Source organism: Archocentrus centrarchus, chromosome 3, assembly GCF_007364275.1.
Source record: "Archocentrus centrarchus isolate MPI-CPG fArcCen1 chromosome 3, fArcCen1, whole genome shotgun sequence".
In the NCBI taxonomy this organism is placed as follows: domain Eukaryota; kingdom Metazoa; phylum Chordata; class Actinopteri; order Cichliformes; family Cichlidae; genus Archocentrus; species Archocentrus centrarchus.
In genome coordinates, this window is record NC_044348.1 from 4,233,584 (window position 1) to 4,255,962 (window position 22,379).

General features: G+C 40.1%; 1 protein-coding gene across 2 annotated transcripts; it reads right to left on the reverse strand.

Annotated features, from left to right (window-relative positions):
• Positions 1-1,051: 1,051 nt before the first annotated feature.
• ttc17 (tetratricopeptide repeat domain 17) lies at positions 1,052-22,377 on the reverse strand. 2 transcript variants are annotated; one of them, XR_004019044.1, is made up of 26 exons: positions 22,175-22,377; positions 21,532-21,621; positions 21,183-21,352; positions 20,940-21,051; positions 18,260-18,391; positions 17,712-17,821; positions 17,469-17,616; positions 14,076-14,215; positions 13,731-13,891; positions 11,911-12,023; positions 10,718-10,858; positions 10,231-10,346; positions 9,841-9,994; positions 9,597-9,668; positions 9,063-9,287; positions 8,038-8,257; positions 6,265-6,393; positions 5,555-5,847; positions 5,294-5,447; positions 5,067-5,187; positions 4,599-4,758; positions 4,386-4,469; positions 3,610-3,729; positions 3,345-3,488; positions 2,036-2,221; positions 1,052-2,005 (listed from the first exon to the last, which is right to left on the reverse strand). XR_004019044.1 is itself a non-coding variant. In XM_030718954.1 (25 exons), exons 1-25 carry the CDS (start codon positions 22,343-22,345, stop codon positions 2,090-2,092), a joined length of 3,612 nt encoding a protein of 1,203 aa, XP_030574814.1. In that variant the 5' UTR covers positions 22,346-22,377; the 3' UTR covers positions 1,052-2,089. The 2 variants fall into 2 exon arrangements, 1 of the variants encoding a protein (XP_030574814.1); XM_030718954.1 differs by having other exon boundaries at positions 1,052-2,221.
• Between the last annotated feature and the right edge of the window lie 2 nt (positions 22,378-22,379).

The window sequence follows — 22,379 nt, forward strand, 5'->3', positions numbered from 1 at the left end:
GCCTATATTCACATCAAGTGAACAGTGCTTTCCAGTAATAACTTGTGTTTTGGGGAATAATGATTTGATATTGTGCAGTTCTTAATTATATTTTGATATAGCACACTCATTGCACAGCCCCTGCTGTCCTAACATGTGCAACCTAAAATCTCTTCAGCTGTTACTGTTATTTCAAACTCACGCGATGCCAATACATGTCTATGAAGGAAGTTGATTCTTCATAGTAGTTTATAATAGATGGTGACCAAATTAGTGCAAAGCAGGAAAATATATAATTTATAAAAAAATAAATAAATAAAAAAAAAAAACTGAGGGTGGACTGATACTACTTGGAGATCATTTATCAGCAGAGAACAACAAGGGCCAGAAAACTGGATGAGCACAAAGCTGTTGTGACCTGAGCGAATGCTGTTGTATCTTACGCTGAGACTGATTTGTTACTATAACCTGTTCAGCCACAATATATGAATTTTGATGGAAAAAACTCATTCTGAGTACATAATCTTTTTAAGTAGGAGATATTAGAAAATGAATATTATAGTACAATGTAACTACAGTGTGAGGTGTACACAGTGACTGAAGGGTTTAAGAGAAACATGGGGTATCCCCAAAATACTGATGGGAGACATTTTCTTTTCAAGTCCTGCATGCAAACAATAAATGTGTCTCAACGGTCTTTGAAATTATTTCATTAGATACTCACGTCAGATTTAAACTTATAAAATCTTAAATTAGGTTCTATTAAGATGCATTCAATATATTTTCATGTTTTAGTACAATAACTGAGGGATAGGTTTGATTATTTGTGTCATGGATCTGGCATTGGATGGATGACTGCTGGTTGTCCTAAAAATGTGAGCTAATACAACCTGTTTTTGATTACAAGATACTTTAAACTGCACATAAAGGAAATCACAAAGAGGGAGATACTGTAATAGTTGGGAAACAGAGTTGGTTAAAAGAAGTCAGACAGTGCCACCATTTGGTCATTTTTAGGAGATTCACTTGGAGGGGGAAAAAAAAAAGAAAAAGAAAGGACACAGAGAAAAAGTGAAATCCACACACTGCCTTTAATGCTGTACATTTAATACAGATTCCACTTTTTTTGTGTTTTTTTTTTTTAATATATAGATGGGCAATGAGATATCCATTTTCTGCCAGATGATTTCCATAAGTTAAGAAGCAAATATAATAGCATATTTTATTTTCAATCTTTTGCAGCTTGGCGCAAAAATCAAATTGATTGTAGGTCCCATATAAATAGGAATGCTATAAAAAAAAAAAAAAAAGTGCAAAAAAACCCCTCCAAAAAACCCCCAAAAAACAAAACAAAAACCAAACATCCCCATCCATTTTAAAAAAGCAGAAATAGTGAGGGAATATATTATTTGATTCAACCTCATTTAAACTCCCAGCAAAAGCAAATACTGCATAACATTCTTTCCAATCAAGATTTCCAATTAAGTTTGAATAAAATGTTGCACCATCTCCAGGCGGCAGTATCTCAATATTCTTGAGCATAATGGAACAATATACTTTTGTTTTTTTTTTAAGATTCCATTTCCTCATATCAAACAGTAGTAAAATGTCTTAAAAGAAAGACAGTTTGAGCTTTTCTTCAAATTAAAGAAAAAAAAAATGTAAATGCGATTTAGGTGGATCGTGTGGTCACTACTCAGCTTTGTCCACCTTCCATTTTTGCAAATCAAGCAAACCTTGATTTGCAAAAATAAGTCTAAGGCTTTTGATTTCTGAGTTAACAAAAACATCTCTAATTTCATAGATAAGTAGTGGGCCAGGATTATGTACAGTTTTACTGTGTGACATTTAAAACCTAATTCTTGGGATTGGTTAAATAAAAAAAAAAGAAGTCAGTTGAATGTAAAGCTTCATACAACATGTTTGACTACACTCATTTTTCTTACACTTTTACTTTGTGCAAGTTATTTGTGGTCTTCACATGTATTCTGTGTGTGTGTGTGTGTGTGTGTGTGTGTGTGTGTGTGTGTGTGTGTGTGTGTGTGTGTGTGTGTGTATCTGATGTATGCATGACCAGTGGGTGCTACTGGTATTAAACTGGCTGAGTGGTTCAGGGCTGACGGCGTTCTCTCTTGGTGAGCAGGTAACACTGAATGGTTCTCAGTCGATCTTTGGCAGGAGCGAACTCCGGCTGCAGCTTCAAAGTAGATTCGTACCAGCGCATGGCTTTCTCAAACTCCTCCTGGTGACAAGAAAAGTAAGGACACACAATGCAGTGATGTGGTTCACTGTTGCAGCACTGCTTTAACTTATGGAGCTGAACAGTAAAGCCGCATTTCCATATGGGACGACTCGGCACGGGTCGCCTCGACTTGCCTCGACTTGCCTCGACTTGCCGCGGTTTGACGGCGTTTCCATTAGTAACTGGTACAAGTTTGCCGGTCCTTTTTCGTACCCACTCACCTGAGGTTCTGAGCGATACGAGGCGATACAAAAATGTGACGCGGAGGACAGCATGCCACTGATTGGCCAGGGAGTGTCGTCACTATCGGAGGCATGAGAGCGACTCCTTCACCACAATCAAGCCTGCCATTTTTAAAACCCAAAACTGGAGGCATGCAAAGCACGGTCGAATCCCCAGACTGACAGTTTGCAGCAGTAGTTTTGCAACATGAGAGCTATCTGAAACGCTCACACAGTATACATATTATAACCCTATACTGCCGGGCGATCACAGCTGAAGCACCTGCCCCTACCAGCCGAACAGCTGGTTAGCACAGAGCCGGCCGGAGGGCTGATCAAAGGAACTTTGAATTACCGTAATAAGCAACCGTTTATTGTATCAGAAAAATTCAAACAGTTTCTGAAAGCTGAGAAACTGCACTTCACAACCAATATAGGGTATTACTGTGGTGTTATTACAGTAATTTTTGCCTTAAGTCCGCGAACGGCGGCTCTTTTGAAGTACACTGAACCGATTATGTTCGGGGGTATAGGGTTATACTTAACAATGATAACCTTCATCCATTAACACATTGTACGGGGACTTATGCATGATGATGATATTAAACTGGCATTAGCTGTTAGCTTGCCTCTATCTCATTTATTGTTGTGTTGTGTTTTGAGCCGCGCACGAGTCACGTCATGAGACTACTGCCCGCGCTGCTATATCGACTCCACCCACACTGTGGTGGTCCTCAGTTGCAATGGAAACACAACACGACCGTGCCGAGTTGTGTTGACCGAGTTGACCCGGGCCGAGTCGTCCCGTATGGAAATGCGGCTTAAGTCTCATAACAACAGAAAAGTAAAACATGATGGAATATCAGCAAAAAAAAAGAAAAAAAAGTGATTGTGGCTGTTACCATTGCTATATAGACATTGGCAAGGGTGAAGTGGTTCACAACGAAGTGCGGGGCAATTTCTACTGCCATACGAGCCACCGTAAGCGCGTCCTCCCATAACCGGGCGTTCTGGAAGATGTTGGCCAAGCTGATAAGTGGCACATCCTGGTTCAAAAGTCAAGATATAATATTATATTTTTATGTGAGAGTGCGAGAGAGAGAGACACTGCTTCCTTGTCATGTTTAAAAGATAATCACTGTTGGGAACAACTTTTGTCTAACTTGCCTTCATATGATGGGGGGCGTAGTTGAGTGCTTGTCGCAGACAGTCGATGGCTCTCTTGCCTTGACCTTTGACTCGCCAGTACAGTGCAGCCATGCTGGATAAAACCCAGGAAGTCTGATTCTGCCATTTTAGGGATTAGAGAAGGGGGGGGAATTGAAACTTGATAAAGAGCACTGGAGTTGGATGGTACAGCTGTTAAAATGTGTACAGGAAATAAGAACAAACCTGTTTTTTAAACACCAATTTACAGAAAAATATTAACTCAGAACAAGCTATAAGACGAGGGTTAGGCTGGCTAATGCTATAGAAAGCTGACACAAACTCAGCAGTCTGTATCTCTGACACAGATGTATAAGGCGTACATGGACCACTGCCTTTACTTGCTGACCTCAGTGGGGAAAACCTTGATTATGACTTTCACAGCGGAGTGCTTATGCATGCCAGAATCAACTGAATTAAAGCAAAAAGGATTCTGAATAATGGTGCCAACAATTGTAGCTCCAAGGAGATGGCCAGTGATCAGATGTTTATAGAACTCAATGTATTTTTATGCAAAGCATAATATATTGCATTATCCAACAATTTTTAACATAAACAAGCACTGCATTTTTTTCTTTTACTAAAATAGTCTAATGTTAATCACAGTAAAACAGTAGTCTCCACTTTTATAAGAAAATTATTGGTTGTGGTACATTCAAGTTACAGTTGGTCAAAGAATCGATTATTTTAAAGCAAACTTCTTTTTAAACGGTCTTGGACCATCTGAGAGTCTTTACCTTCTCCAGGACTTTAGCGATGCGGGTGCCCACTTGCTCAAAGGACTGTGGGGAAAACTTATCTTTGCCGAGGTTCTGCAGGACCTTTGAGTTTGGAAGAGACATAAGTGACACCATGAGCCACTGTAAGAAATGTGGCTTTTTAAAAAATGATTTACTGTTAATCACTGCAAAAATCTAAATCTGCATATGTTCTTCAAGGCAACAGTGTACCTCACGCAGTTGGCTCTCCCCAGTGTAATGGATGGCGGCGCGATTGGCTACCCCTGCCAGGTGGTCGAGGGTGTGCATACTAGCTGCTAGGTTGGCACTGCATAAAGGTTCAACAGCTGGCTCCTGGAGTGGAGTGGCAAAGTCTATGTGCTCTGTGATGCTGTAGGGAGGCAGTGGAAAAAAAAACAGACAAAAAAAAATATTTAAAAAAATGCAGTTAAATGCAGTTTGGGTGTTGGCACACTGTAATGCTAGATTAAAAATGAGGCAGCACTGTTTTCTTGATCCTGCTGTCCATTTCTTAGAAATGCACATTTCTAAGATCTGTAAAAAGGCATTGTGGATCTGCCACCTGTGTTCACAGTAAAACAGCAACAAAATACATACTTTTTAAAAATCTATTTAGAACTTGGTCTTCATAGATACAGTATAACAAGATGTGGCCATTCAGGACAGTAAGAGTCTTACTCAATGTTCTTGGCAGAAACAGCCAACCAAGTGCTAGCTACAGTGGTGAGGTCCACCCTCCGTATCCGCTGGCACTCCTCTGGCCCTGGCCAGCCAAGACTGGTGTAGTCTCTCCAACGACCTGTCCAAAAAGTAAATACATGAATAAAAATAAAACTACAATGTCTCTGAGGTGCTTTTCCTCTGTGCATGGTGTGTTAAACAAATACTTCAGGTGTATGTGGTACCTGAAGGACCAGGCGATGGGATAGTTGGACCACTGATCTCCAAAACAGAGTGACCCCCAGGCAGGGAGTCCCCATTCTGGCTGTCATCAGAGATGGAAACACTTTCTGACCCATCCACTTTAGCCTTCCTGACCCGTTTTACTTGGAAAGTGATCTGACGACCAATAAGTAGTAGTACTATTCACACATAGCTGACAGATTTTTGGCAAGTATTACTCAAACTCAGTTCTGTTATTACAAACAGTAAACTTCCACACTTACCCACTCTGCTCCCTCATCATCCTCACAGTTTCCAAAACAGGGCCCACTCCCGGCACGAGCACCCATGACGCGGTCATTTTTTAGCACTCTGATTCCTCGCAGGTCTCCTCGCTTCCCTCCAACATCCAGTGCACCCTCAAACGCTCCCATCAGGTCCTCCTTTAGCTGCCAGTCCTCCTCCTTTTCACCTCCATCTCCAAAAGAACCAGTCATTTTAGCTGCCCCTGATGCAGAGGGAGAAGCCTGCTGCTGTCCAGCTGCCTCACCTGACCCGTTACTGTCCACGATGACCTCTGAATTGTGGGGAGACAGGTATGAATAAGATTAAGAAAAATTAGCTCATTAGAAAAAAAAGAAACATGTAGAGTCAAATTAAACCAAATGAAAAACAAGACTTGCGTATTCAACTGTTAAGTACATTTTGTTAGTTAACTGGAAAAAATGAATACTATTATATTATATAGAACCCCATGAAGTAAACAAAGCTATGGAAACCTGGAATAGCCAGTAAAAAGTGGAAAGCATGCCACTGCTGTGAAATCTTGCCTGTCTGTGATACACACACTACATTTTTGCCACATGCCAAACTGCACTGGACCGAATCTCAGGTTCTGAATGATTTGGACCAAATATTTGCTGAAGTGCCACAAACGTAATCGCTTGACTGCTTCATCCTGCCAATGAAGATGCCACAAAAATCAAATTCTTACTCTCAAAGAGCAGGGTGTCCTCCATCGCAGATATGGCCAGTGCATCCTGCTTCTCTTCACTAACCTCCCATTCCTCCAGCTGGATGCTGAGGTCCTCCTCAGCCATGCAGGCAGCACCCTCTGGATCAACTAGAAATGTAGGTTCACTTATTAACTCAAACTTTACCACAAAAATTGTGGTATCTTATAAACACAGACACAAATGCATAAAAAATGACTAATTTAACAATGATGAATGGATTCTTCAGTAAGGTTTGCATATTTGCAGATATTTTAGCAATGAGAGATTATCCATTAGAAAACTGAAACAATACAACTGTTTAAAAAGTATTTTTCCCTACTTATTTCAACATCTATGTACGCTGGCCCCACTTACTGTCACAATGTGTGCTGAAGGAGCTTGGATTTATTTCGTTTTCCCCATGCTGTATGGTTCTCTTCGTTCTAGCGGTAGGTTTTTGCAATTGTTTGTTCGCTAGTGTAAACTGATTGACAAAGTTTGACTGAAGTTCTTGCGGAACGTCACCTCTAATCTTTCACATAACTCAAATGTTATTGTTTTAGTGGGTGTTTAAGTGCGTACATGGTGACGTGTACATAGCAGGCCAGCCTTGCATGGCCAACAGCCAGAATAAGGAGCCAGAAGAGTCAATGGAACTTATTTTTCAGGGACACCTGTTTGCTACCAAGCACGACTAATTAGCTATTTTTCTGCAACCACTATTTGCCAGTTGACTGTAGCTATTCAAGAAGATCTAAAATATAATAATGACAGTCATCACCAAACGTATGATAAGTCTATTTTTTGAGTACATTTTGAATTTTTTTATTTATTTTTTTTTAAATCCAAAACTAAGGTAGGTGTGTTCTTTGTAAGAGCTCAGGCACCCTCATACATTCAGTGTGTGCTTTATGAGAGCAATATTCAGCTTTAGAGCGCAAAATATAGTCCCTTCTAAATCTGGCATCAGCTATTTTCTGCAGCTTAAATTATTGAGTGGCAAAATTTCTCCACTTCAAAGCACCGTTCTCTCCACTCCCACTTCTATGAATATAGGAAAGAAACCCAACATACAAGCAGCTTTTCACAGCAACTCTTGCAGCTTCTGGGGGACAATATGAGGACCCAAAGCAGATGAGTGCTTTTGAGTCCATGGCTAAATTTCAGTTCAGCTGGTAGAGATACAAAAGTAATATTTGTAAAGCCCTAATAATGCATTTACCAGCATATAATAAATGCTCTTACATCTGCTGATCAGTTCAAACATTGTAGTACTCCAACAAATAAAATGAAAATAAAAAAATAGAAATGACAATGTGATGATTATAGCATTTCAGTGTGGCATGAACCACCACAGAAAAAACTAAAGAAAGTAGGCCAAAGAGGAGTTTCTCTGGTCGGTCAAAGATGCTCTGTTTTGATATTTTTAATGGAGATTAACCAACAATTCTTCATTCTATAAAACCTACAAATATTTCAGGGTTTCCAGTCACTTTAGAACAGTATCATTTTGCATTTATTAACCTTTAATTAATATTTCTTGTTTTTAATATCCAAAAATTTCTTGCCCCACTTGATTTTTGTCACGCACAAAGACGTCCTCCCTAAACTTTCCACTAGGTCACTGCTGATCATCTCAATCTGTACTGTAATTTATCTTTCAGCCACACTCAGTAACTAAATAGTAAAGCAGCAACTTCTAAAACACACCCACAAATAAACCTACAGAAACAGTAAAACTAGACTGTATCCCCTTCCCCCGAGTTACTCACTTGAGCAGGGCTGTCGGTTTGAGAGATTGTAAAGGGAGGGGTAGAACTGAAGACAACGCAGTAGAGGTAGACTGGTGCGACACTGTTCACAGCCAGAAAAGGATGAGAAAGAAGAGGAGGAGGAAAGGGCCGTCACCAGGATGTGGCGGAACAAGGCCAGGGCACCTGTCACATTGCCCTGGGCCAAGTGCACGCTCACTAGGCTGAGCAGGGTGTGAGGCTGAGGGAGCAAAATAACACAAGACAAAGCAGGGGACTTAGATGAGGGTTAAAATATTTGATAACGAACATTGTCCCTTTTTATCCATGTAGGATGCACACGTATCAGCTAAAATGCAAATATGTGCATTTTTTAATCATGCATGTAAAACAACACTTCTGCAGTTATGATAGATTTGACCTGTAGTTGCTGCACTGATTTAGCATCAGAATTCGCTGCATGCATAAACTACTTTTTAAATCGCTACAAGTCTCCCCCCCCCCCCCCAAGGATTGATTTAACAAGATGTTGGAAATGTTCCTTCTTGATTCTGTGCTGAACTGATAGCATTTTATAGATCCTGCACATTTTTTAGCCAAACACCCATACTTTTAATTTTTCCCAAGTTATTCTTCCATGTTGAAATGTGGACAATGTGTTGGCCAGTGATGAAGAACATATGTTCCTCACCACTGGCCCACCTTGAGAGGAGTGCTCAGAGACACGGCACAATAATACTACCGAAAAGAGGCCATCAAAATGCAATTAATCAGAAGTTTGTTCATGAAGTCAGATTCAGAGTTGCCAACAAAAAAAAAAAAAAAAAAAAAAAAAACGGTATGGCAGGTAATGATTTTGAATTTACAGTTTAGTTCAATTCTGTGTGGTATAAAGGCAGAAGCATAAAATATTCCATTTACCTGAATCAACGGGATTGGAAGAATGCCACGTGTCAACAAATACATGGCCAAAATATAGAGAACACTTGAACAAACGCTTCTCTTTTACAGCATAGTGAAATGGCAAAACCCAGCAGGTTATATACCTCTGACGCATTAAGTGCCAATGCATACTCCAGTAGTGTTTGCGCGTGGGTGGCCAGGCCGTGGTGTAGCAGCAGGTTAGCAGCGTTGGTGAGAGGCAGGTGGCGATGGGAAGGTGGAGTTGAGCTCAAGGCTTGGCGCAGGCACTGCAGGGCACGGCTGCCGTTGCCTTTGGCTCGCCAAAACAGAGCCGCCTCATTGTGGACCTGCCAGCGGGGTATAGTAGCCTATACATACAAACAAACTTCTGTTAGTTCGGAAAAAGAACGACTTAAGGTGGCCTCAGACAATTCAAGCCGGGAGCTATTTAGGATGACTAGTGATTCATAGTCCAAGCTCAGATGTAATGGAAACTTTATGAACTCAACAACTTAATTTGGAGTGCAGGGGCAGTGAGTAAGGGACTGATTTAAACTATAAAGAAAGAAAAAATAAAACATATTCTGTAGTGCTTGCTACAGATTTAGGCTTTTATACCAGAAAGTAAGATGCAGCATAACCATCAGAGCTTGTGTAGATGTGAGAAGCTCCCTTACTTCTTTCATAGCTTGAGCAATTCTGTAGCCAATTTGGTCTAGTGTCCATCCTCCACTGCGTAACTGCAGTATCTGTAAACACACACACAGGAAAATGCATATAGATATATTTTTCAGCACAGAAAACACACACACACACACGATGAAGTATGTTTTACAGCTGTAAATATACTGTACATAATGATGACAGTGGTCATTTTCCTGTGCAAATCTCTCACACATGCACAAATAAATAAACACACACCTCAGAGGCTCGGGGATCTGGCAGCTCTTTTTCTTCCAGAGGCCAGTCTAGTGAGGCAGGCAGAAGGGCTGGATATGGTTGGGGGACAGGACCACAGTCTGGCAGACCTACTGTCCCAGGACTATTGGTCCCATAGAGGAGAGTTGCCACTGGGCTGAATAAACATAAGTAGAAATATTTCACTCAGTCACTTTTTATTTAATTTTTCTGCAGAGATCTTGGAACACAGGTTCTTTGTTTTCTCTTCAAACTGGTACACTTTGGGTTTTGGGTTTTTTTTTTTTTTTTATGCTGCATTTTTGTGGATCATTCAGAGGAATTTCAGACTCTAGCCTAATGCATTTATGCTGCTGCTACATGAAATATGCTCATCTGGGAATTTCCACTGACCTGATGCCCTGCGTTTCAGGTGACAGGTAGTAGGTTGGCAGCAAGTGAGCAAGGGGAACACCTGGGTATTCACGGGCACAGTCAGTCCTCTGTGGCCACAACATCTTCTGCAAGTCCTGCAGCAAAAACACACTTCTAGTAACTCTTGTTATTCAAAACATTATCATGGTCTAATTACCCAGTTTATCAAGAGCTTATATAATTAATTAACTAACAAGTCTAATGTTTTCACTTCTGTACTTTAACTCTGCTCACAGTCATATGTAAGACCAAATGTAAACCAGCAACTCTCACACAGTGTTGTAACAATTATGGTGACTTTGTTTAAGTTTGGTGCAGTCTCTGCATTTTGAGAAATGAGATGAAAGTTTGTATAAGCACTGCAAAGCTTTTATTTGTCCCATTATCAGTTTGATTTTACAGTCACTGGTTTGACCTGTGGGAAGAAAAACAAACAAACAAAAACCATGTAATTTGTTTAGCCTGCCTCATGGCTGCCCCAGAGGGCGGCAGCAGGATCCTGATCCCCAGACACAGTTGGGTGGAGCTGGGGGCTGGCTTCTGTCTGGTTTGAGTTGCGCTCTGACAGAAGTGCCACACTGGATGCCACCGACACCTCTTCTCCAAACTATAAACAAAGAGAGAAATAGAAAATAAGAAGTTTCTTCCCCAGTAATGAGTCAAAGATTAAGTGTTTTATTATTGTGGAGAAAACAATGCAGTGTGTTTGTCTTCAAATTATTTGTCTGGGAAAAAAAAACAACTCTGGGCTAATAAACCATCCTTCTTATAAATACAGAACTAGTCAAAAGTTTGGACACACCTGCTCATTTGTGGACTGTTCATTGTTTTTTTAAATTCTCTACATTGCAGAACAAACTGTGTCATGTTATGTAGTAAGCAAAGACATTTGTAAAAGTAAATCCATGTTCTGAATTTTAAATTCAATTGCAAGTGTCAGGCTTTTCACATCTGCCTGTATGCAGGGGTTCTCTTGGGTGTGACTGATGCTAATTTTATCATCAGGGGGTTGCAGTCGTATGTGTCTCCTCAAATGTGTTGCGACTGTGCAGCTATTATGCTACAAGTGCACCAGCTTGACACGTAGACCCCAAGCAGACTAGAAACCACCAAGTCTCTATGGAGTGCAACAGTCCATGTCATCATGAAGGTTTGATTTAAACAGTCTACTTTGAAGATGTGTCAGCAACGGGGGCTCTAGTCTGATGTGCTGTTAATTTGTGAGGATGGTAATTTCATCAAACAGTTTCATTACAGTTTTTTTTAGTCTGCACTTGGAAGAAACTGCCTTGAAAGTTCCTTTCCAGGCAGACTAACCATCATGTCTAAACATAATGACAGACTGTCTTTTTGCTTTGGTAGATTTAACAGTTACTTTGGTAAGGACACTAACCGTAACTGAACAGAGCTATTTTTCTATTCCAGCACTGAGGCACAGCATAAAGGATAGCTTTAATGTCATTAAGAAAAGACAAAATGATGCCAATTGCCTTTTGACCACCTGGGAATTGGACTCCATTTCAGTTTGACTGCTTGGTTAAGATACTGACAATAGTGTGTAAATCGTCCATTAAGGCAGTTTGGTGAAAATAAACATCTTTTTGTGGCTATTTATCATTTTGACAAATGTACTGTTTTAATACTTTTCCAAAGACTCACCTGGACATACTGAACATGTTCAAACAGATCGCCCCGGTGGTAACGCACAGGCAGGTCAAAGGGGCAGTAGAGGCTGCGCTGCTGCTGACCCAGCCGACACATCTGATGGTTTCCTGAAACACACATGATGCAAAATTCTCAGATTTTATTCTAAACACTCACTTACTATTCATAAAAGATGGACAGAGCCTCTGTGAAGTCACCCATGAGTTAGTGTAGTCCCACCTATTGTGATTATTTCGATCAACATTGAGGTCACGATTATTCATTAATTTTAGTGACAAAAATGTTTTTATTGCTCTGTCATGTAAACATAACCCTGTTTTCATATACGTGTTGTGCGACATTCCCACTAATGTACAGAAAATAAAACTGGTCCTTTTAATTGGCTAAAATTCACTGTGTCTCTTAGAAGAAAAATAAATATAAATTAAAAAAAAAATTGTACTAACTTAAATTTAAAAACCAACAGGGAACTGCGTTCCTCTTTTTACTCTGTGCTATACTCCTGTTAATTAAAATCTCTCTGCAGACAAATAAGGTGTTCATTCACCTAAATGCATCTCCTACAAGCAAACTCTTTCATGCCATTCATTGAAGCTGCATGATGGGTATGAATAACACTCATAGCAAAGTACTCAACAGCTGTGCAATCCTTCTACAATTCCCCTGCAACATTCTGCATACAGCACAGACGCACGAGGGGACATCTTTTATCCAGTAAGTTAACCATTTTCCTGCAGCCTTCATTACTCATGTGCTTATTGGAAACATATTTTTGGCCAAATGGAATGTGACTGAACTGGTGATTTCAGTGCGTCTTTATGAGCTGGATATGCTGACGTAATGTACAGGCTCGCTTTTACGGATGTCTGAGTTGATTTTGGACCATTCACATTAGCACTGTTTTCCTTGGCCTGCATACATTAAGTATACTGCAGTTTGTGGTGTGTTTTCAGAAGGTTGAATACAAGTTAGCTGTGTTGCTTTGCAGTGCAGACAACGCCACCACTCTCTTGGCATATGATTGGTTCAGATTTGCGCTAAATTCAGAGTATTTCCAAGCAGTGGATGATGATCTGTTTAAGGCACAAGTTCTTCAGCTTCTGCAGTGTCAGACATTTGAATTTTGCCTTATGTCTGTATTTTGACGTAGTGTTACTTGTCCTGACTAGTCCAGGAAACTTCAAACTGCCAGCTGGAATGAACAGCTATGATTAGCACTGCAGGCATGTGGAAGGACACTGATTTAGGAGGCACTTGTTTTGTGTTCTGCTGACAGAAAACACATTTTTAATGCATCTTGATCACATTCATTTAATTGTGATGAGCTGAAACCATGGTCTAGATTAAAATTTGATTAATCTGTCCTGCCAGAGTCTATGATATGGCTAGACCCAATTTTGCAACTATTTGTTACTGCATGCGAGCCATTTTAGATTAAAAAACAAACAAACAAAAAATTAAACTATAAACTTTTTTTTTTTTTTTTTTTTTGTCTACATCAACCATAAATAATGTGACTTGACATCTTGTCAAGCAGCTCACACTGTGAACTTGCTTGGTCATGCTTGAGTTTTTCCTCTCTACTGCACCCCCACAGCTGAGGCCAACAGGTAAACTTTTCCCTTCTCAAAATTGACACACAACAATTTACAGTAAAATAACTGGCTGAACATGTCTTAAAGCTTTCCCCAGTGTAGAATGTAATATGCTGTGTCTATAATGCACAAAACTAATGAGTTGAACTGTGTGATTGCACATCTCATGATTATTCCAAATATTTTCTTCTTCTTTAGTTACTGTACATGGCATCTCACCAAGTTGGGCTTCTTTGGCCATCTGGGTTTCATGGATAATGTTGCGCAGAATTTGTTCTTCCTGCAGCAGCTTGTGTTTGTCCAGCGCCTCCTGCTGGCGAAGGTAGTGGTCGTGCTGCTTTTGGTACTCCTTCAACTCATTCAGTGTCCGCTGCAGGGACCTTTAAGTATGGAAAACAAGAAGGGAAAAGCACATTTCTTAAAATTAATAAACAACCTCAGAATACACTAAATGACACTATATTTTTTGTCGAAAGATTTTTTTTTGTTGTTGTCATTATCAGTAACAGAAATGTGCTTAAGCACAACCAATCACCTAGAGAGCGCGTATAAATGCTTGCATACCTGTGCTGGGCTTCCAGGCGTTGCTCCAGTTTTTGCTGACACAGCACAGCGTGCTTCCTCCTCAGGGCCTGTTCAAAGCCTGGCTGGGCCTGCAGTGCCTGCTCGTAACACAGCACCGAGTGGTTGTATTCCCCAAGCATCTAGTCAGACAGCAACAGAAGAGGAAACATAAAACACCATGGACATAGCAGAGGTCAAACCTACTTCTTTCATGTAGAAACTCTTTGCGAGCACAAAAGAACAACAAACAGACTAAAAATATGTACAGAGTAGCACACTGATACATAGTTTTGTGGATACAAACATTGAACATCTTTTAACACTTCTGCTATCAAAATGTGCCCTGGCATAGTTCCACCATTCTGACAGCAGAAGGGTTTTATCGATATGAAAGTTCACTGTATGCAAATTTGGAAAAGGCTTTGAATGTCATTTTGTCAACAGACTAATACTGAGAAACCTGCAAAAAAAAAAAGATGTATGAATTGTATAAAGGCTGCTAAATTCCAAAGTGCCAGAGATTGTCAGTAGATGCAGCTCAGCCATCAGTGTGAGAAGCCTACATGATATCCTTCCTGGATAAATACACCTATGGCATGGTTTAAAAAAAAAAAAAAAAAAATCCCATGTGACCTCCTCCTTCAGGTATCATGCTCACAAGATTTTCAGAAAACTCAGAAAAGTTTTTATTAGATGCATCTATGGTATCAATTAGAAAATCCTACGTCGCCTTGTTCTTGAGTTATGGTGTTCACAAAGCTGGGTGTCCACATCGCCCGTGACAATACAATAAACAAACAAAGCGAAAAAAAGATTGGTTTTCCAGTATAGTCATCGCCATGGGTATTTGGCCATACATTATTTGTCTCTGTACCCCACCACAGTAATTTTAAATCACAAGATCAGAATCAGAATCAGAATCAGAAGGTTTTTATTGCCATATGGGTGAACAGGTTCACAGCATTAGGAAATTGCTGTGGTACTTCGTGCTTACAGAAAAAAAAAAAAAACAAATAAGTATAAAAACTATAAGATGTGATTGAAGTACAGCCTTCCAGCTTTAATTTAAGTGGGTTAACACAAGCTTTGCATTAACTTTTTAGGAATTACTCAGGAATTAGTCAGAGGCCTAAAAGTAACTGGACAAACTAACATAATTTTAAATATAAGGATTGTTTTTATTAATACTTTGATGAACATTGTTTGGAGTCAGTAACTGAAGCCTAGCATTACCAAATGCTGAGTTTACTCCATTGAGATGCTCTGAACTTTTTGCTTCAGTTTTGCCTCCAGTAACTGAAAACTGTGCTCTACTGCGTCGACAGTCTTGCCCATTGAAGAATATCCTAAATTCTTTGCCACGAGAAACTCTTGGGCTGTTTTCGCAGTGTACTTTGGATCATTATGAATTTGCAGTGTAGTGAGTTTTGCAGCATTTGGCTGAATGTGAACAGAAAGTACAACCCTGTACACTTCAGAAATCATCCTGCCACTTCTATCAGCAGTCACATCATCAATAAACACTATGTGCTTTAGATTACCTAAATGCTGTAAAGCAGAGGTCCCCAACCCCCGGGACCCGGACCGGTACCGGGCCGTAGGTCATTTGGTACTGGGCCGCGCAAGACTAAATAACTTACATTATTTCCGTTTTACTTATCTGAGGCTACATCCGTCCATGACTCTCTTTTGACATGTGTAAAGACACTTCTCTCGGTTACATGATAATCACCGCTAAAATTAAACCCACAAGCTTCGCTGGTTCCCGTACCTGTCTAACGAAATAGGTTGGTTGACCTACATTGCGCTTGTTTAAATATTTGAGTGCTCAACAAGCGTAGAAAAGCACCATACAAGAACTAGTCCATTTACATTTTTATTTAGCAACATAGGGATAGCAGTGAGGAGGACCCAGCCATCAAGCTGACACTCTGGCGCACAGCACAGTGGCTCTGCAGCTGCTCTCCTGTGAAATCAAAGCTTGTATTGGTGTGTGCTGGCCAAACTCAGCCAACCCACAGGCTAGCAAACATGAGCAGCAGAGAAACAAGCTCAGGGCTCACACTGATTCAGCGTTATGGTGAGTTGTATTTTTCATGCGCTTTATACAGTAAAAAATTGCCTCAGTCGAAGTCGCAGAAATCGGATTTTCGCTCTAGTCAGATGGCTTCTGCAGGTCTCAGTTTTTTCTGACATTAATTCCAATAAAATTATCACCTACATCAGTCAGATATTTACCTACCTCGAATGAAAAATCTGCTCCCATTGTAATACATTTCCAATTAAATGTGATCCATAAGTTGGATGAGTTTAGCGCTAAAGCGCTCCTCAGCTCCCGTCTCCCTCCCACTTCCATGCATCGGCTCGTTCATGCACAACTACACTAACAACGCCTGGAGATCGCTTTAGTGTCTCTATCAGTTCATTTCACAGGAGACAATCATGGCAAGCATAAGCTACAAACTCGCACTCACAAGCAAAAATATGAGATTATAAAATTTGCAGAAGCAAATCCAGAGATGAAGCAGAAACAACTGCAGCGAAATTCTATATAAGACCCCAAACTGTTGGATATTTTGAAGAAATGGATTTTATCTGACTTACACTTAAGATGGATTTTGTTTTTTTGTTTTTTTAATGCTGGATGAAATTCCATGGGGCATTTGAACCCAACTGAGGAGATTTCTACAGTATGCATGTTTTTAAGGTGTATCTTATTTTGAAGGCGTGTTTAAATGTTACCATGGCGACCAGAGATCGTTGTGGCGTATTTATCTGCCACACCTTAAAAGCCGGTCCGTGGAAATATTTTCCAACACTAAACCGGTCCGTGGCTCAAAAAAGGTTGGGGACCACTGCTGTAAAGGATTTTTTCTTAAACAAGAAAAGAATTTTGCAATCATCCACATTACTTACATCCACATTGTCTTCCCCACATTTGTACTGCACTGTTTTTTTTTTTTTAAATCTCTCTCTAATGGGTTTATTTTGTTTTTTTAGTCTCGTGTTGACCTCCTGCACTTGCATCAACATCTCTCTGGACCTTATGTTGACAGCTCCAGTAAACAGCTACCAACTGGAAGTTCAACTCCAGATTTTTAATCTGCTTAATCTGTCATTGAATATCAAGGGAAAAAAAGACTCACCCAGGCATGAAACTGCTTCTCAGTCAACTGTCCAATTCATTTTGAGCCTCTGAAAACTGGACTAGACTTTTAGTGGATAATTTTACTCAAAAGTCTATAAACTATTTGTGTTGTGAAGAATATTTGTGTGTGGCCAAGTTCAGTGAACAAAAACTGTGATAAAACACTCAGTGGTTGACTAGAAATTAAAGCAATGTTTTAAAGACTCGAGCATTCCCTGCAGCTGGAAGGCTTCCCATTAACTTACAGCGTAAATGTTGCCCAAGGTGTAGTGGCTGGTGAAGAGATCTGAGGTGAGGTCGAGGGCAGCGTGGGCAAGAATAGCAGCATCTGCTGAGAAATGGGCACGATGCAGGATGTTGGCCATGTTGACGAGGGCTATATCTTTATGCTGCCTAAAGGAACAACAAATACACAGATATACCTGTGAGCAATCTCATGCAATAAACTAAATATTACTGCAAAACTTATCCTACCAGCCTCACAGTACCTTGGGGAGAAATGCAGAGCGCGCACAACACAGTCCACAGCCTTCTGAGGCTCATTCTTCATACGCCAATAAAATGACGCCATGTTGTACAGCACCCAGGATGATGAATTCTGAAATACGCAATCCTAAAGTCATGCATCTCTTTTTCTTTAAATATATTCCAAAAACAAACAGCTAACTTTTAGGGTTCTACAGAATTTCAGATTTTCCTCCAATACCATTTTGTTGCATTAGACAACAGAGCTCAGTAACCTTAATAGAGCTCACTGATAATGTGCGCTTCATATTGTGTCTGGGCTTCAACATTTGAGTGTCCTAAGTCTATCTTCAGAACAGTACAAATTTAATTGTTGCTGACTGGAGGAAGTCAGATAAACACACATGCAAAAAAAGGCCCTGCTTTTACCATTTCGTTGAGACTAGCTTCTTCTCAATTGTTTTTGAACAGTTATCTCACGCTTTTATCCACTAACTCGAAGGGGAAAAACCCCAAAAAACAGTCACATTTTATAGTATAGTGAGGAAATGTTTCATAGGGAGACCCTTACCCTCAGTAAGCCTTGATGGATGCGATGGCCCACCTCGTCAGCATTCCGACCCAGCTTAAGAGACAATGAACTAAAAATGGGATCCTCCTTAGAAAGAAGTGGGGAGGTCAAGTTTGCTCTCTCCTGCACACCCTAGAGAAGAGAGAAGGGAAAGATAAATACATCAAATTTTAGCAGGCGATCAATCAAACACAAAGGCTAAAGTCTCCTTTGTGCCTATAATAAGTAGTACACTAATGAGCTTGTGTGATAGCAGAGCTAAATGAATGATTTTACAACTAGACAGAGCGATTGACAACTTCCAAAGTACAGACTTGCTCAATCTCTTCATATAAATATGTATGATGTGCCTGTGACCATGGAAGCTAACATCAAAGTGACAGTTTAGAGGTTTTTCACATCTGCTACACCAACAACCTTTCTTTGTATGTTTGCAACAGTTTCTGATTTAGCTGCAAACTGTTGGATTCTCTCTTCAACTTCCTAGTCCTCTCTCACTCTTGTTATGTTCAGTGTAACACTTGTGAAGAAGCTTTTATCACACTTAAGAGTTAAACAGTGTGTTTTCTCGATTAAGATGATCTTGCTTCACGTGCCTCTTGTCTGCCCCATCCATGATACATGTTAGGAGGTACACTCAAACTGAGTCTGAGTAGGGGAAGGAGAAACTAATGCGACTGGAAATGACAGCAGTATGCAGTAAACTCTCACACTGAGCTGAGACAAGTAAAAATAAATAAGGCGAATAATGTGAACACAGGTTCAGCACAGCGGTCCAGAGGTTATGATAGCTGGTGATTAATGTGACGTGAATGTCAGCATGAATGGTTATCTGTCTCCATGTGTCAGCCTTGTGATGGACTGGCCAAGGTGTACCCTGCCTTTCAATCTTTAACAGCTGGGATAAACTGTCATACTCCACAATACGGCATTGGAAAAGCAGTTAAGAATATGGATGGCTGGAATGTTCATTTTTTTTTTCCATTTGCTTTACCTTGGTCTTGTTCTCTTCTGTTAATTTACTATTGTCACCTTATGCAAAAAAGGACTCCTAGTCTCTTTCTTGCAGTGAGGAATACAGCTTATTAATTTAACACTGGTATCAGTACAAATACCCTTTCCCAAGATATGGGAATAGTATCCAAACAAGAAAAAGTTGGAGTCGGTGTGTACCTAATTAAATATAAACGTCTTTAATAAATAGGTAGTGGCAATCAAAAATTAAAAATCAAAATATAATGTGGAAAATTGCTTTACTGAAATCAGAAGGGCACCAAATATACACACACAAATTTTCAGCTCAGTATCTCAAATGTTCTTTGAGCTATCGCATATCAAAGGAACCCCCTGCCTGCACCTTCGTAAAACTGCTGAAAAAGTGGGTTTTAGGCCCCCTTGCACAAAAAAGTGAAAATTGGCTGTAAGGGTAATTTCCCATCATTGTTATTACCATTTTCATCATTCAGGCTTGATTTATGTTTCAGCGGGAAACCTACGCTATAACTACGTCATAACCATAAACCTTCCTGCATCCTATGTCATAACCATCACATCGGTTCCACCCGTGGGTTTCTGGCTACTTTTACGCCACAGTTTTTTGATTTATCGGTGTGAGAATAACATTCATAGCATCTAAAAATGTCAGCACAGTCCCTATTTGTTTCTATCAGCTGGCACCACATGAGAAACACCGGGACATGACCACACGGTAACGTAGGTTACAACTCTCGTTGAAGCATACATTTAAGCAGGGACTCATATTTTATAAACAATCGCGCTCTGTCGCCGCTGATTCAATGTTATTGCTAAAAAACTTTTTAAAAAGCCTGTTTTTGGCGCTTTATTTTGATACCAGATTTATATGTTTTTTTTTTAATCGTTCATATCGTATTTTGACATTGAAAACTTTAATTTAAATTTGTGACTTCTTCCTAAAATTTTATCCTATGCAAAGTAGGTATGTATTGAGAGCTACAGAGGTACAAATAATTAACTAATAAATTAGTTTCTGTATGCCCACCTTTACATGACATGTTTTACGTTACCAAACAAAAGCAGGTGCAATAAATTTACATTGTTTTCGACTATACTTATAAATTCACCAGGTAACAGGAATTTGATCCTTTTTTACTCGTCTCTATAATGTTCCTCATGATTGCTTTGATCTGTGGTGCATACCAAGTCTGCTGGCTCTTTTTTAGCTACTTTAAAATATCCATGTTCAGCTGGGTAAGGGTGATTTAAGTGTCGGATTAGGTTTAAGTTTATGTTGGTGAACTTTGTGTCTTCACTCGCAGCAAAGAGACTCCAGCTAAAGACATGTTAGCATGTGGCTGTGAGCGTGCACACAGGTATTTGCCTGTGACGCCGTGTGTGTGTGTTATGCATGCATGAAATGGACTGGCCAATCACTGGAAACGAACCAATTCCAGTCCCGGGCAGGTCGATCGATACATCTAGTAACTTAGTGGTAGGTGTACATTTCCAATAGTATGTTCACATGCGATGACTAAAAATGGTTCAAAGCTTAATTTAACAAGAACTGTTTTTCCATGTAACATAACATTCATTTACAACTCAGCATAACATTTCAAAATACTCATTGGGTAATGAAAAAGCCATACAGATGATACTCGTCATTCCATCTTCCCAACAACTGAAGAGTCTGGCCTCTACTCACCCTGAGATGCTGAAAAGCATGGATACTATAAGGTAGTTCAAACACTTTCCCACAGTCTGGCTTCTCCAGATCTGGGGGCAGAGCAGACCGGGAATCAATGTAATCTTCAGGTCTAGAAGGCAGAGAGAAGAAATGCTATTTTAAGATTTCATCGTAATCACAAAGAGACACTGGATTTATTTTAAAGCAAAAAAAATTGGGAAACCATAAATCCATATTTAAAACTAAAATAGTGGCACAGACCTGATATCTTTGCTTTCCAAGGAAATATAAGTGCCATCATACAGATCCAGGTCTCCCAGGGGTACCTTAGCCATTACACAGTCTGCATCCTCTTTGTAATGCCTCTGCTCCAGACCCGTATCTCGGTCCTCATTCTCCTCGATGTGAATCTTCTGTGCCACGAGCTGCTTCTGCTCAAAAATTACCAAAGAAGGGAGCAGAGAGGCACAAGAAATTGGAACTGGAGCTTAAATTTAACGGCAAACCATTATTAACACGCCCAGTAATAGAACAGGACGTCCAAATAAATGTAAAGGACACGAATAACCAGCATGAATGAATAAAAGAAGAATGATGCTGACAAACACACCTCCAGCTTCTTGAGGTAGTTAACACGAGTCTCTTGCCTCATGAAGATCACAACATCGTGCGGATGTTTCAGATTTAAAGGAGAGTCCACCTGGAACGAGAATAGTGCGATCAGTGCTATTAGTTGGTGCGAAACAGACTTAGGCAGCCGAGTACTGTGATGTATGATATGACAACATACAAATACTGTGGAGTCATAGATTTAAATAGTCCTTCCCATTGGTAATTTCACACGCGAAAACTCGTCTTGTGAGACGCTCCTAAGCGTGACACACAAACATAAACGCGCAATGTCACGGTAATCGGCACCAACTACCACCACCGGCGGCGCTGACTCTGGTGTATCGGTACGCGTCTTCCAAGGCAGGCATAGACAGCATCATAAAATAATGTGTTTACCTTGACCAGCTAAACCAAACGATAAAGTAACTAGTCTGATTAAGCTAAGCGACTTAGCCAAACAAATGGAATTTTAATATCCACGAAACTTTCTCTCTAAATATAATGTTGCTCAAGCTGGCAAAAAAGTCGCATTAAGTTTAAGTAAATACTCCAGTTTCGTTACATCTGGTGCTATGAAAAATAGTTAGCTTCATAAGCTAGCCGCCAAGCGTAAGCGTTAGCAGGTCAATGAGCTGTCATACTTGCTGTTGAATTTTTCCGTCCTCCGTGACAACCCAGTGGGTCGTAGCCCCTCCGGAGTCCACTGTAAGTATACAAAGGAGGATGAACAGCTTCCCATGTAATGCGGTTTTCCGTGAATAGTTGACACGGCAGGGTAAAGACTCCGGACAGATTTTTCTCAGGTCCGCCATTTTTGTCTCCTTTTTTTTCTCCTCTCTGTGGCAA

Excerpts from the sequence above, each read along its gene's own strand:
- ttc17 (XM_030718954.1), bottom strand. The coding sequence starts at position 22,345 with ATGGCGGACCTGAGAAAAATCTGTCCGGAGTCTTTACCCTGCCGTGTC. Across the intron at positions 8,258-9,062 it reads TGGCACTTAATGCGTCAGAG|CCTCACACCCTGCTCAGCCT; the intron begins GTATATAACCTG and ends TTGCTCCCTCAG. Across the intron at positions 5,188-5,293 it reads CCCATCGCCTGGTCCTTCAG|GTCGTTGGAGAGACTACACC; the intron begins GTACCACATACA and ends CTTTTTGGACAG.